General features: G+C 41.5%; 1 protein-coding gene across 1 annotated transcript in view; it reads right to left on the bottom strand.

Moving 5' to 3' along the window:
- The window catches only part of LOC149216681 (LOW protein: ammonium transporter 1-like protein), a 143607-nt gene that overhangs the window by 75101 nt on the left and 53401 nt on the right, over positions 1–15105 (bottom strand). Inside the window, exons 3-5 of the mRNA XM_089392824.1 lie at positions 12592–12639; positions 12278–12410; positions 12093–12169 (exon numbers count right to left, since the gene is read on the bottom strand). Of these exons, the coding sequence (XP_089248950.1) occupies positions 12093–12169; positions 12278–12410; positions 12592–12639 (258 nt within the window). The remainder of the gene's footprint in view (positions 1–12092; positions 12170–12277; positions 12411–12591; positions 12640–15105) is intronic.

Raw genomic sequence — 15105 nt, 5'->3', positions numbered from 1 at the left:
ATGATCCATAACTTTATTTATGCAACAAAAACAACTATGATATCCATGAAGCAGATCTAATCATGCTTTTAATCAAAACCCTCATTCTGAGGATTGTAGTGTGTTGTTATTGACTGAAGAAAATTGTTGGATACTGCAGTCACTATGTTGAACACTGCTATCACTGAGCGAAAACTTCGGAATACTGAAATCTCATCTTTGAGTCCCGGACGCAGGGAGGAGGAGCTGTGCAAGCGTTTATAACAATCTTGGATGTTCTCTGTGAACTGTATGCCAACATCTATGGTAGCCTAGATGCTCTCAGGACCACTTTGTGCCAGCGTCTAGCGTCCAACTCACCAGATCTGTTCCAAACCCTTGGACGCTCTCTTCTAGTTATTGTGTGTGCGTCTGAGGCCACCTGGACGCTCTTAGGACCACTTTGTGCGAGCATCCAGGGACCGATACCTCCAAATCTGCCTCTGAAAACCTGGACGCTCCCATAGGCTTCTGTGCCCATGTCTAGGGCTCTCTAGACATTGTCTTGACCACTATGTGCCAGCGTCCAGGGACTAAAATTCTCAGTTCTGTGCCAGCGTTGAGGAATAAAAAAACCATAGATCAGTGCGAGCTTTGCCCCTGAGATTTCAGACCCTTGCGTGAATTTCCCTCCAACAAACCTGTGTGAACCAAGACAATAAGAGAAGAGATGGCTTGATCAATATATCCAAATGAGCTTGAGGTCTCTTCTATTTATAGGCTTTCATGAGGGTCCACTTGGGGTTGAGGCCGACCTGTGCAATTTAACATGTGCTTAGAGCCGACATAACCCAATATACATGAGTGAATAAATAAATTCAAAAACCAATTTTTGCTTGTCCAAATAAGGTGATATTAGGTCAATTTAGGTCCTCTCGAAAAGAGGAATCTAATTCAATCATCATCTTGGTCATATGAGTTGTCCAAGGTGGAATTTGAGTGTAGTTGCAAAAATTAACAAATCGGTGCCTTAATATTTGGGAGAATTGAGCCTATGTTGAGTATGAGTAGGATTTCTTGGTTCCCAGTCAAGGAGGCCTTAAGATCACTCCGTTTGCCTTCTACATCAAGAAGAAGCAACCTTGCAACTTTTATACTTTGATGTGCAAGAGGAATGGCTTGTCAAGGTCGAATTTGTTGATAGAATTACCCCTAGGAGGTTTCGTTCCTATTACATGGCCCATACATTGAGAGATGCTATAATAGAGACAAATTCCACAGTTTTAAACTATAAATGCATGCAACAACTAGCCCTAGAAGAGTGAAAATCCCAGTCCAACATATATGACAAAAGTGAACAAGAATAACATCAAAAGGAACATACTTACATGTAATAGAGTATATCCAATCATTCACAATTGACAATAAAGAAGTTCCAAGAGAAGATACACCAATATACACACATCAAAACTCATCCATAAAGCTCCAATTCATCCTCTAGAAAAAGTGCGAAAATCTCAAGAGAGATAAGAGATCAAAACCAAAGTGATAATGAGAAAATAAGCTCATCTCACTTGAATTTATACACAACTTAGGAGTTCAAATTAGCCTCCTTGGCCTACATAAGCCCCAAAAATAAAATAATGTTCTCATAATTCAACTTTTGGTGACAAGCCCACCAAACTAGCTCATAAATGAAAAAGTAAGTCTCTCAAGAAGTCAAATAATAATCTATGCATGTCATAGTGTCCTCTAAGAGGCCTAATGAGGTCCATGGGTGCCACAATGAAGAAGAGGGCCCTCAAAAGTAGTGGACAAGGGGTTGGCACCTTGTAATAACCTGTGGTGCTCCAAATGACATGTGGGGGCACACAAGTATCCTCATGGGTCTCCAAACAAATTGAAGATGTCTGTAGATCGCCTGCAAGGGCTAGGATGATGGTGCAGGTGATGTCACATCATCATGCAAGTCCTGGATCATCTACCAAGTTTATTGTGTAGATCTGGGGCCAGCTAGGCATGATGGATCAGGTGCACCCTCCTTGTCCAATAAGCGAACCACGAGCAATCTTTGAATGGCTGTGGGGATCCAAGGAGTGCAATCTACTGTTGTGGAGGCCCATGGCTCTCAACGCTCACCCTACATGTGTCAATGTAGCCCTCTAGAGGATTAGGACCCCGTATAGGGAAAGCAAACCCAAGATGGAAACCATCTACAACCCTGCATAAGATCCAATGTGTCCCATAGCCTTCCAGTACAAGAAGTCATTAGCAAAATCGAGTAAATGAGCTTACCTATTCATGGACCATAGGTGGGAACTTCATAATGGCCTTCCCTTCCATAATGGGCTTCAGGATGTGCCAGTGTCTCCTAAACTCCAAATGGAGTTAACCAATAATCCTATTAGGTGATGTCTACTTCTAAAGGGGATAATACAGTCAAGGTAAATCCTTCAAAAGGTGGTGGAATGTGATAGATAGGTGAATGAAGTAGGGGATGAGAGGGGGCAGCCCTGGGTCACATACTAGGGTAGAAAGGTAGCTAATAAGAGAGAAGCCGACACTTGGGTTTATAATGTGTAGGAGGGAGAAATCGCGGTACATGAGGTGCCCTGGCCTTGATTTTTCCACCCTTACTTATATGCCTTTTGCCTTTTTATGATTTTCTTTGATTAACTACTCGGGGCTCAAGGTGTTAGAACCTGATGTATAAGATATATCAATGAATTTCCCCTTTCAAGGTGGGGCGGTTCATCACCCACCAAGGATTGGGACAATCATGGGTTCCTATATGATGAAGAAGGTTCATAGGACCTATAGGAACTAGGGTGATGGCCATGATGATGGGGTAGAGCTCATGTGTTGGCTTTTTCCCATGTGCTAAACGTATTTGTCCCGACCATCTTTTGCATTTTGTGGTACATTTTCCTATTGAAAGTGGCCATATATGCTTTTATCTTTCTTTTCCGCTGCATCAACCTCCGGGCTTCATTCTAATCCATGACATAAAGTGAGAGAAAGGGGAATTGGCAAGCTAACCCTATGTGGACCCAATGGAGGAATGTGGACCCCGGCGGGATAAATGATGAATGGGGTAATGATGAATGGAAAGGGGGTAATATAAGCGGATAAGGGAGCGGGATCACGCAGCCAAAATTGGGGTTTCCTGTAAAATACTATCCCTGGAACCAAATGGCCAATAAAAGAGATCCTACGAGATAGAATCCAAAGTTAATTGCTAAGAGGGGTCCAGGGGCCAGAAGCACAAACCTAGCCCATTATTTCCACCAAATCCCCCCATTAATCCATGCCTAGAAGTGTCCATTATAAGCAAACTACAATACTCAATTTCCAAATGACAAGGCATACCTTTAGATTTGGGAGGCCCACCTTCAAACATACGATCATGGGAGATGGGCGAGGGACCACATGGCTGGCTCAACTGGTGAAGAAGATGGAAGAATGAGCTAGCTGGTGGGTGCAAGGGGGTGTTGGCTGCCGGTGAGAACCATCTTGGAAAAAAAATTCTCCTAGGGATATGACTCTAAACTTGGTAACGTATGCATGATGGCTAGCATCTCTTTTTCGTAAATGGAGTACACCCACTCATGGGAAAGTAGCTTCTGACTCTCAAAAGCTATCGAGTGTCCCCCTTGCATCAGGACCGCTCCTATGCCCTCCCCTAATGCATCGCACTCAAGCAGAAAGGGTTGTGTGAAATGTGGAAGTGCCAACATTGGACAGGTGCTCATCACCTGTTTGAGGCACTTGAAAGCCTCCAGCGCCCATCTATCCACTCGAATGCACCTTTTTTGGTCAAATCCGTGAGGGGGTGTTGCCAACTGTGAAAACTGTTGGAAATACTGAGAGGGGGGTGAATCAGTATTTCTTAGCAATTAGCACTTTTTAATATTTTTTAGAGCATTAGTTAATCTTCAATTATTATTATTGTTCTTCTTTAGATGATCATAAATAATAATCAACAATAGACAACACCATACAACAATGCAGAAAGAAAAAATAAAGGACACAAAGATTTTTAGGTGGAAAACCCCTCCGGGTCAAAAACCACTGAATGCTTCTTTAGTAATTCTCTTCTCCCTGTTAAAAGAAAATTGATTACATCAAGATTTCAGCTACAACTAAGGGAGGCGTCAACCCCCTGATTCACAGGCCACAACCTATAGGACGCTACTAAACCCTAATATCTTGTTGCAACCAAAAGGACGCCCCAACGCCCTGTAGATCAAGCCACAACCTGATGAGTGCCCCAACACTCTGTTTATCGGCTGCTGTCAGAAAGGATGCTTCACTGCCCTATTAGTTTATCAGCCACAATTGAATGGACGCCACAACGCCCTGTGCAAGCCACAACTTGCCCTAGCACCACCCTACCACCCTGAAGTGTTCTCAGGCCACAACCTGAAGGTGACTCCAATCACCTGGAAGAGTCGGTAGATCACGTTTCACAATTTTCACACTAGATCCCCTGTACTCTGAATCAATGTAGAATAGATGTAAGGAAGATGTTGTATATCTGTCAAATCCTGGTAGCCACTGACCATTGCACAATCAAACTGATCACTGCACAATGCTGCACATTAAAGTCACTAGTCAATTGCACATCCCTGTCACTGCACACATAGATCACTCCACGTCTGATCACTGCTCAACATCAAGAGCTCAAAACGTTGGCTACCACTGCACGTCACGAATAAACAAGCATCAAGGCTCATATGCAGACAATCATACTTCACACTGCTTCACTGTATCAAACTGCTTACAATGTTGCAAACATCTGGCACTGCTATCAAATGATGGCACAAACCAAGGTGCCTCAGGTCATCCCTATGACCTACAACCAATGCTCTCAAGCTTTGCCCTCGGAGAGAAACCAGCGTACGTGTAAACACTTCTGCTCAACTAATCAAATCCTGCTATCCATCTTTACATCAATATCTTATACAACTGAATGATAATGTCTTCAAGACCTGCTGCCCTGCAAGGTTACAATTGTGTCATTGTACACAAATTCCTAGGTCATACCCAAGGTCATCAATGACATATGTCAATGTTTCTTAATCTATGAGTCAAGTCAATTAGTCATGCTAAAGTTAGGTGTCAATTCAAGGTCAATGTCTTTTCTAGGTGTCAAAAAACACTTGTAATACAGCATTGTCATATAGAGTCTTAGTCAAGTATAGTCAAAGATACTTGTCAACTAGATGTAAACTCACTGTTCCAAACCATGTGTCATAGTTAAGTCTTATTCAAATGAATTAATGTATCAACTCAAAGTCATGTTTAGGTATTACTATCATGTTGCACTAAAGTCAAAGTCAGACTTCATAGAATGTTCACTAAGTCAATCCTGTCTCACTTCATAATCAAGGTATCGTTATGTAAGTCAAAGTTTATGTATTATTCTTGCTGTGGATTATCTTCTCACTGTATAAGAAATTACAGTCTCATTACTGCCATCAAAAGGAATAGAGAATACAAACAGTCACACAAACTTGTTCACAACTACTTGCTGTCCATTACACATAGTCATATTACTTGTCATGTTAAGGTATCAAGCAATTGTCATGTTGCCAGTCAAGTTCATTAGGTGCTTAGCTGTTGCATTCAATATACTTAGTTAATGCATGCTGACAAACTGTCATAGATCAGATACAGAACTATTGTCACATCCTCAGTGATTAAGGTAACAAGAGCAATGTTTTGCTCAAAAGATTGCTAAGTCATGTTAAGTGATAGATTCTCAAGAAAAACACAAGTCTGCCCAGTCACCAATCATTACATGAATGTTACGTCATTATGAGATCTCATTGTTTAGAAAGTCATAAGAACTATTATGCTAAATGCCATCACTATAATACACATAATATAGGTCTTTGTCATATCAATGGTCATTGTGTCAACACACTTGTTATGTCTAGGTCTGAGTGTCTTAATGGTGAATATCAAGTTAAGGTCAAATTGTCAACTGTTATGGTCGTTGTCAAGTCAATAATCTAGATCACTTGCAGTCTTGTTAATTCTGTAGTAGTCAAAGTCAGAAACATGCTCACCAAGGTGCTGTTTGAGGTTACGGTACATTCAAGGAACAAGATTTCAGAGCTATGAAGCCCTAGGTGACAACCCTGTGCCCTAAAGAGCTGTTTTTAACAATTTCCATACAGATTTCAACAGGGAAAAATTTCACTGTTTTGGAGTATTCTTAGAGCTCGATTAGCCCGTAAGAGAGAGGACGAAGTGCCTACTTGAATATGCAAAAGAAATTCCCAACGATCCACCAAATACCAACAAAAATATAAACCCTTCTATAACATCGTCCTCCCTTTAGATCCACAGGTCCGAGTTATTTCAGAGCTATTTCAAAGATAAGTCATGTATAGTTAAAGTGCATGATGATAAGGTTTCCACTTACAAAAAAAAATTCCCCAGCAAATCATAATCCAAGGTAAAATCAAGACAAAAAAACAAAGAAAACTTACCTTCAATTTAGGCTGTTATGTTCAGATATTGAGAGCCCTAGATGCTGTCCTGTTCATAAAATACCTTCGCTGTCTTTACCGGGAATATATTTAAGAGCTAGTCACAAGAAAATTCGTTGAGATATGATATGTCTTGAGAGTGAATAGGTCTCCCTTTTATAGATTTATCTTTAGTTTAGGAGGGGCTTCTAAGTGACCATTGGAGAACTTAGGAAGGGTTTTAAAGTAGACATTACAGGGCTTTAATTATTATAAAAAAAAATTGTAAGCCTTGTAACTTAGTGCCGCCATTAAAATGATTAGATTAGACTGGTAAATCAAGGAAGGGATACTCCTTGTGAGCGAAGGTAGTTTGATGTTATATCTTAATATAATTGTCTTTTCAAACCTTAAGTTAGATGTTTAATAAATTTAATTTAATTTAGTAATTGTTAATAACTTATTTATTAAACTCCAAGTAATTGTACACTAACCTTCTTTGGTGTGTTTTGTAGGTGACACATGAGTGTATTAAGTCAATGGTTGATTTATTGTCTTTGGTTTTTGAAGTTATGTAACTTATATAGGCTGATATTACAGTGATAAACAATGTCATATGTTGACAACCATAGGAGGAGGTGTCATGTCACTACCCCTTGGGGTTTAAGCCCAAAAACTAGGGTCACCAAATTCAATTGTGAATATCTCTCAAACTAGGAGGCCTCTCGGGGCATACCACATATCAACATAAACATATTTTCAAGGAGAATCTAATGACATAGATCTCCGACCCAAACTCAATGATTTGACCTATCAAAAACCCTCGACAAATTCAGGTCACATCCTCAGTCCAAGGAACCCAAACCCTAGGACTTGGGTTTTTAACCATCCAACAGTATAGTTGCCATCTTGATGTAATCCAACAATTACTAAGAAGCGTTCATTAACCATTTGACATCAATGACTAATTTTTTTGTCAAAGTTAAACCTAATCAACTCCATGGGTTGACATCAATGACAACACCATCCAACCAGAAGCCCTTCACGAACTCCATGTAGTAGGTGCAAATGCCCAAAAACCACCGCAGGTCTGTCGCGCTCCTGCGTGTGGACTAGTCCAAAATGGCCCTAATCTTCTCCTGGTGTACCCTCACCCCATCTTCTCCAATAATGTGCCCTAGATAGAGCATCTCTTTGAGCCCAAACTTGCACTTGGACAACTTCGCATAGCACTATTGTCCCTCGAAGATCTTGAGCACCTCCTCCAGATGTTATAAGTGCTCCTCCCATGTCCTGCTATAGATCAGTATGTCATCGAAGAAGACAAGGACATAACACCTTAGCTACCCACAAAATATGTGGTTCATGTAAGACTGGAATGTGGTCGGTACATTGGTTAGCCCAAAGGGCATCACCAAAAACTCGAAATGCCCATAGTGGCAGTGAAAAGTTTTCTTGGGGATGTCCTTCTCACACACCCTAATCTAGTGGTACCTAGAACGCAAGTCTATCTCAGAGAAGAAATTAGCTCCTCTAAGCTCATCCATCAACTCATCGATCTAGGGAATGGTTACCCGTTCTTCAGAGTATTCTTATTAAGGGCCCGGTAGTCAACGCACATCCTTAGCGTGCCATCTTTCTTCTTCACCGGGACAACTGATGAAGTGAGAAGACTAGAACTGGGCCTGATATGTCCCAATGACAATAACTTTTGGATGGCCTTCTCAATCTCATCCTAGTTGGCCTTGGGATGTCTGTAAGGGTTGTAATAACCGCTTGCACCCCTGGCTCTAGCTCAATGGTGTGCTAAAATCATCTGTCAAGTGGTCGTCCTAGTGGGATGTCTCCAAACATTGTTGGGTACCTGACACCTGTCCAAGATGGTCGGAATATCTGGATGGAGTGGCTTAGGCTGACCCCAGACCTCTTAAATCCTCAACTCTACTGCCCACTCGAAGTCCCCATGTCTCAAATCGGCCTCCATCCAGTGGTGCGAGACCATCTGTGGTGGTTATGAGTGCATGCCCCTCAGAACCACCATCTTCCCATCTGGCCCCACGAACTCCAACTCCAAATTCTGGTAATCAGTGGTCACCCACCCAAGAGGCGAGAGCCATTGAACACCCATCACCACATTGGTGTCTGGTACATCCACCACAAAGAAATGGTTGATCACCGAGTAGTTCCCCATAGTTCCGATCAAAGCGGTGACATATCAGGTACACGGGTTCTATCCCCTGGCACAAGAACGAAAAACCCCTCAAACTCTTCAGTAGTGATACCATGCTTCTGGACCATTTGTGCATCAATGAAATTGTGGGTGGCCCCATTGTCTACCAAAACCAAGACACGTTGCCCTTGCACTGTGCCTTTGATCCTCAAGGTCAAAAATTTGGGAACCCCATGCAATGAAGCAAGCACTCCTCCAACTGGTGCGAAAGTTGCTCCCCTAGGTGGTGGTGGTGGTGGTCCCCTCGCTACCTTTGTCTCGTCATCACCCCCATCTATCTCCAACCCCACATCATCCTCCTGGTCACTGTCAGAGAAGACCTCAATGTAATGGGCCTTGCCTACTGTGCATCTGTGACCTAGTGCCCAAGGTTCCTAACAGGTGAAGCATAACTTCCTCCGTTTAAGATCTATCCTGGTCTCCTCATCCAACTGCCCACGCCGTTGGTTAGCTCTCTGTGGTGGAACCTTGTTGTCACGACCCCTAGGAGGGAAAGGAGCTCGTGGTGGGATCGGTGCTCTGGTCTTTGGGATTGCGTCTTGCAAATCTCGTGTGCAAGTCACGGCCTCCAACAATGTGACTGGTCTGTGAGATCTCACTTACCCGCGCAAAGCTTCAAGCAACCCCTCAACAAAAGTGTAAACCCTCCTGGCTTCTAACAAATCTGGCACCATCACGGATACCCTCAAAAACTCCAAAATGTACTGCTAAGGGTTGTCAGTCTGTTTGAGCTGCGTGAGCTCTCTAAAGTGGGCCTCTGGGTCCTTCCAATCAAAGCGCTCTATCACCCTCTGTGTGAATTCCTCATAAGAAGTTACACTTGCATGCCCAAGAGTAGCCAACCCCTGGAACCACCAATCATGGGTTGCACCCTCCAAGTGTAAAGTAACCATCTTGATGACCTCTACCTTTGTCATCCGGCTGAGCTAGAAATATGTGTCTAGCTTCTCCACCCAAGCCCTAGTTGTACACTTAGAAGACCCATCGAATGTGGGAAGGTACATTCTTCTGACTGTGCGTTGTAACTTTGTGCTCTACTCGCTGGAAACCCCTGTTCCTCTACCCTTTTCATTCTGCTTGAGCAAGCAATAATCCTTGAAAGAGAGCAACTTGAAATTCATCACCCGTAGGTTGTCATTCCCTGAAGTAATCTCCCATGGGCATCTCATCCTGCCCACCCTACTCACCAGGTGTTGTGGGTAAAAACGTGGGCAGAGTAGTCCTGGTTGGCCCACTGAAAGCTTGTGGGTGAGTAACTGGAGAATGGTGGTCGTACTGGTGGGAAGCCCCTAAAGTTTCCCCAAATAGAAACTCCCTATGCAAGCCCTTGTCCCGATTTTGCTGCTTGATTTCTTCCAGCATCTCCTTCTGCCCTTTAGCCAAATCGTTTAGGGCCTTTAAGAGGTTGCCAAACATTGCCTCATTTTTACTCCTGGGCTACCTGTTTTGGTGCCTCTGTGTCATGGGTGATCTCCAACTCTCTTTCCCTACTCCGGTATCTCTGCCTCTGGTAAGTCACATTATGCCTGTCCTCCAAGGTCATGGAAAATAAATCCCACGGCTGAGCCAAGATCTGAGCTCTGATACCACTGTAATATTCCTACATGGGAAAAAAAGTGGTAAACAAAGCCAAAAAGTGGTGTAAACACACAAAATTCAGAAATATAAGTGGACACCCAAAAAATCTCCAAAAACACCATCCAGCTGAGCCATTTTATTTAATATATGGAGCAGTGGTACAATGGGTATGGAAAGAGTGCACCTGGGCTTGCCACAATGGCAATCTAGACAAGCCCGAGGTCATAAAATGTAATGCCCAAATGAGGGAATGTGTTGCCAACTTGCCCCAAATATGCCCTGCGCTGCCAATGGAGAACTGCTCTGTCTGCTGGAAAGAAATTGCTGAAAGACCCTCCTCTGGTGCTCAGAAAATTCTGCAAAATTAGCCCCGGGCTCCTCTCAACAGTCCCACAAAAACCTAGAAAGTGTTTGGTCTAGTTTTGACCTCCGAAAATGACCCCCAAATAACACGCCTTCCTCACTGGCTGGAAAATACATCCTGCCTGGAACTTCACTGTACAACCTCCTCAAATCGTCTGCTCAAGCCAACTCCTCAAGCTCACTCTCCAACTCCCACGTGAGCCCAAAATTTGCCCTTTGCGCAGGCCCACGCAGTCACCAAAATGCCACAATGCTACAACAAGGTCTCCCTCCAAGGCTTACGTTGTTCCTCCCCAAAATCTCCAGCAAATATCGCTGCAAATCTTCCCCAATAACCTCCCACAAACTCCTGAACTTCGTTGGCCCAACTAGCAAGTCGTACCTCCCCATTGTGTCCTGGAAGCTGCCACGAAATTCCCACAAAATGCCTGAACTGATGCTGAAAATGCTCACAAGGGACAATCAATTACCCTCCTTGGGCTGGCACTCATAGTCCACCGAAGCAAGGGGTGAGAATCTCGCTCGAGAATCTCAGATGCAGACTTGGCTAAGCAGCTCAAGCGTGCTAAGTGCAAGAAATTGTCAATTTGTCAAAAGCCCCAAACTGAAGTGAGCCCCTTCTATTTAACCTTGGTTGCCTCCTCCTCATGTGGGTCCCATCATCGAACTCCCTTCCTCCCAAGTAGCTCAAATTGCCTAAGTGGAGCGTATTTCCTTCTTGGTGGCCCCCACATTCCACTAAGAGTTCGATTTTTGCTTTTCTCCATAGTGTGAGTGCCTCCATCAATCAAAAATTGGAAGTGGGGTCCTCCAACCCACTTCTCCTAAGTTAGAGCCCAAAATTGTCAAAATGGTACAAAAATTATATTCTCACTTAGCAATAATTGCTAAGTGGGAATATCATATAGTTTGTCCATTTTGTCACATTATTTTATTGATCTATGTTGCTTTGACTTGTCTAGGTTAGTTGCAGGATAATACTTGTTTTATGTTATTTTGGGAAAGATCTAGAAGAAGACAAGGTTATTATCATTTTATTTTGAGAGTTGCACTATAACATTGCACATAAAAAGTAAGCAAGGGGCACTAAGGGTTTATAATTAGAAACACCACAAGGGGAAAATCTAAACAAACATTCCATTACCTATGTGTATATTGAATATTCCAATGTACATCCCTTTATATAGAATAGGTGACCATAACAAAAATGTCACATATTGCTATTGGTTGAGAATTCATTTAACCATCTTCTATAATCTCTCCATAACTCTCTTAACCAATTCCATGACACCCTCATCCCTAATTTTCATTGTCCTCATCCTTGATTCATACATAGATATTATGTGCGGGCTACTTTACTACACTGCAATCAAATCATTTAGACATAATTGATCACAAATAGGAATTAATCCTCCATCACATGATCATTCCTAAAATTTAAATAATGTAAAATAATACAACTGAATGGGAGTAGTAGATGAGACCTTCCGCAGCTCCCCTTGACCATATTGTCCCATTGATGCAAAGCGTCTTCCAGCACGTATTAAACGCTTTCCAAGTGCTGCATAATTAAAACCATTTATAGAAAATAATCCTTTGGAAGTCTATATGTGCAATCATCTTGGCTGAGAAGGGAACTGAAAAAACTATTAACACCATAGAGGCTTACCAAACTTAACATTTTCTGTGAAAGAACCCTGAAAAGAGATAAAACTACTTGCAATTTCAGCAGTGGCCTGTGTATCTGCTCTCTCCCATGCTTGAGAAAGCTTCATTAATATTTCTCCAAACTTCTCACCACACTACAAAACCAAGAATAAAAAATTACATGAAGGAAGTTATAGGAAAAGCCCATAAAGAGATTCAAATAATTGACAATTGCCACTGTAAATAATGTAAAAATATTATGATGCTATACATCCATAGAAAGAAAAATAATATAATCACAGTAAGATATTAATTTCTCAGATTAGATTTTCTTACCTCTTCTTTCAGGGGTCCATTTGCAAGCTCAAAAGCTGCATCATTCAGCTGCACTCATGTTGGGACACAGTAATTCAGAAAGAATTCATGCTGACAACATAAATAAATGGATAGAGATTGCATAAATGTCGTAACTCTTACCAGCTCCAATCAGTGAATCCAAATAAGGAAAAAGATTTTGAAATAACAAACCACGTCCTTCATTTGGAAAGAAACTAGGAAAGGAAGCTGTGCCTTTTTACTAAGATTTTAAATGTTACGAATTTATAATTACTTAGAAGTCATCAAGACCACGACATGCCCAGAGAAAAACTTAGAATTCAAGTGGAATAAGATATGCCTAAAAGAAACCCAAAGAATTAAATCCTCAAGTTCAAGCGCAAGACAATACAAGAAGAAAAAGTACCCATTTTGATTTAAAGTTGGGAATGCATAAATTCCTCTTCCCCCAAAAAAACCTGTAGTTTTTGAGGAAATTGGGAAAATAGTGTGCAATTGATAGCTATACACATCTTTAGCATACCATGATCTTACAAGAGAGCATCAATGCAGAACGTAAACCATGCATGGAAAGAAAATAATTTAGGAAAATAATGAGATTTATTGACAAGTTCCTTAATTACAAATTGAGTGGAAAAATGTACAACCTACCAGCACTTACCAAAGTATACGAAATGAATTGCCAGAGTGGTTACTGTTGAACAGGCCCGCATGGTCTTCTCAATTTCCAATAATAATGTCCTTGTCACACCCAATTTTGTGATAACCCGGCATTAATGAATCAGAATCTCAATGAAATGTTCGTCCTTTGTGTTTGTTAGTTCTCTTTTAGTTTCCAACACACTACAAACTAGAATCTTAAAAAAAATGAAATGCTTGGCATCATGATTTTTGACATTGAAGCCTGTTATTGCTCAAACTAACAAGGGGTACTAGAGGGGCACTTGCTAGGTCAAGAGTAACAATAAAGCTAAAACCCACTGTCACCACAGCTAAAACTTCCTACTCTTTACGGACTTTCACCAATGGGAGGAGACCTGATATATAGAGAATCACTTATAAAGGATAGATCAACTAAGATGGGTGTGAAGTGATCTCGGGGACCCTTTCCTAGGGGAGGCTCAAGAATGGGACTTGCTTGCTTCTTAAGCAAGGTACAAAGCTTTCTAGGAGAAGGGGATGAGGATTTAAGGGCTAGGTTTAAGGAGTGTGAATTGTAAAGGAGCTTCCAAAACCGTAAAATCCTTGTTGAACTTGGTTTCCCAAATGGTTTTTGAAGAGTTGAGTTTTCAAAGGTGTGAGACCACACAGGCCCAAGTCGACCCAGGTTAGGTCAAAAGAAGGAGTTTAGCAACCAATGATAGACCTGACCTAAACAAGGAGGAGAAAGGGACCAAAGAATTGATTTTCAGTTAAAGGTGCAAAATGATCCCTATGAGGAACTAGCCTAGGGAAACTTAGGGAAAAAACTAATCTTGAAGCTAGGGATTGGTATATCTCACAACCGCACCGTCGGAATTTCATCAAATTTGGAGGAGGCCTCGGAGACACACTAGCACAGTAGAGGCCAAGAGATCGAATTTTTCTTATTGGTGGTTTCTAGATAAAATGATGCCCTAGGAGTCCTAATGTGGCCAGACCTAGAATAAGGAAGGAGAGGTGAAGAAAAATGTTTCTTTGAGTGATCACCTTATGGTAGACCAGTGCCTAATCTTTTGGGGAGATTGGACTCAAGAAGAATATGAGGATAGACTTCATTTCTAGGTCAAGGAGGCCTTAAGATCAACTTCGCTTGACACTAGGGCAAAAGAGAGTGGCCTTACAAGTTTTTATACTTCGTTTTGCAAGGTAAAGTGGCTTATCAAGATAAATTCAACTATAGAATTATCCTTAGGAGAATTCGTTCAACATACATGGCCCATACATAGAGATATGCTAAATAGAAACATAATTCCACAATTTCGCATTAAATGCATGCAGCAATTAGCCCTAGTATAGTGAAAATCTCATTATCAACGCATGTGATAAAGTAAAAGAATAATAGCATTAAATTTGCACTTACATGTAAGAGAATATATCCAACCACCAATAGACTTGCCAATCATGAAGCTCCAAGATAAGAAAAGACAATCCATACATCAAAATTCATCCATGCTCCAAAATTTCATCCACCAAGAAGGAATAACAAAAATCTCAAGAGAGATACAAGTCAAAACCAAGTCATGATCAGAAATGAACTCTCATCATTTGTATTTATACTCTCCTAATGAGTTCAATTTACCTATTTGAGCCTACATTAGCCCCTAAAATAAAAATAAAGTGCAAATAACTAACTTTTGGTGACAAGCCCACCAAACTAGCTCATAAACAAAATAACAAGCCTCTCAAGAGATCGAATGATCAATGATACATGTCGTTCGGCTCTCTCAGGAGCCTAATGAAGTCCATAAACGCCAAAATGATGAATTGGACTTCCAAAACTAATGGACAAGGGGTTGGCCCCTTGTTCTCCAC

Source organism: Pinus tabuliformis, chromosome 1_1, assembly GCF_031772625.1.
Source record: "Pinus tabuliformis cultivar Carrire ecotype Pingquan chromosome 1_1, CPIR1, whole genome shotgun sequence".
NCBI lineage: Eukaryota > Viridiplantae > Streptophyta > Pinopsida > Pinales > Pinaceae > Pinus > Pinus tabuliformis.
This window is presented reverse-complemented; position numbering and strand designations above follow the sequence as displayed.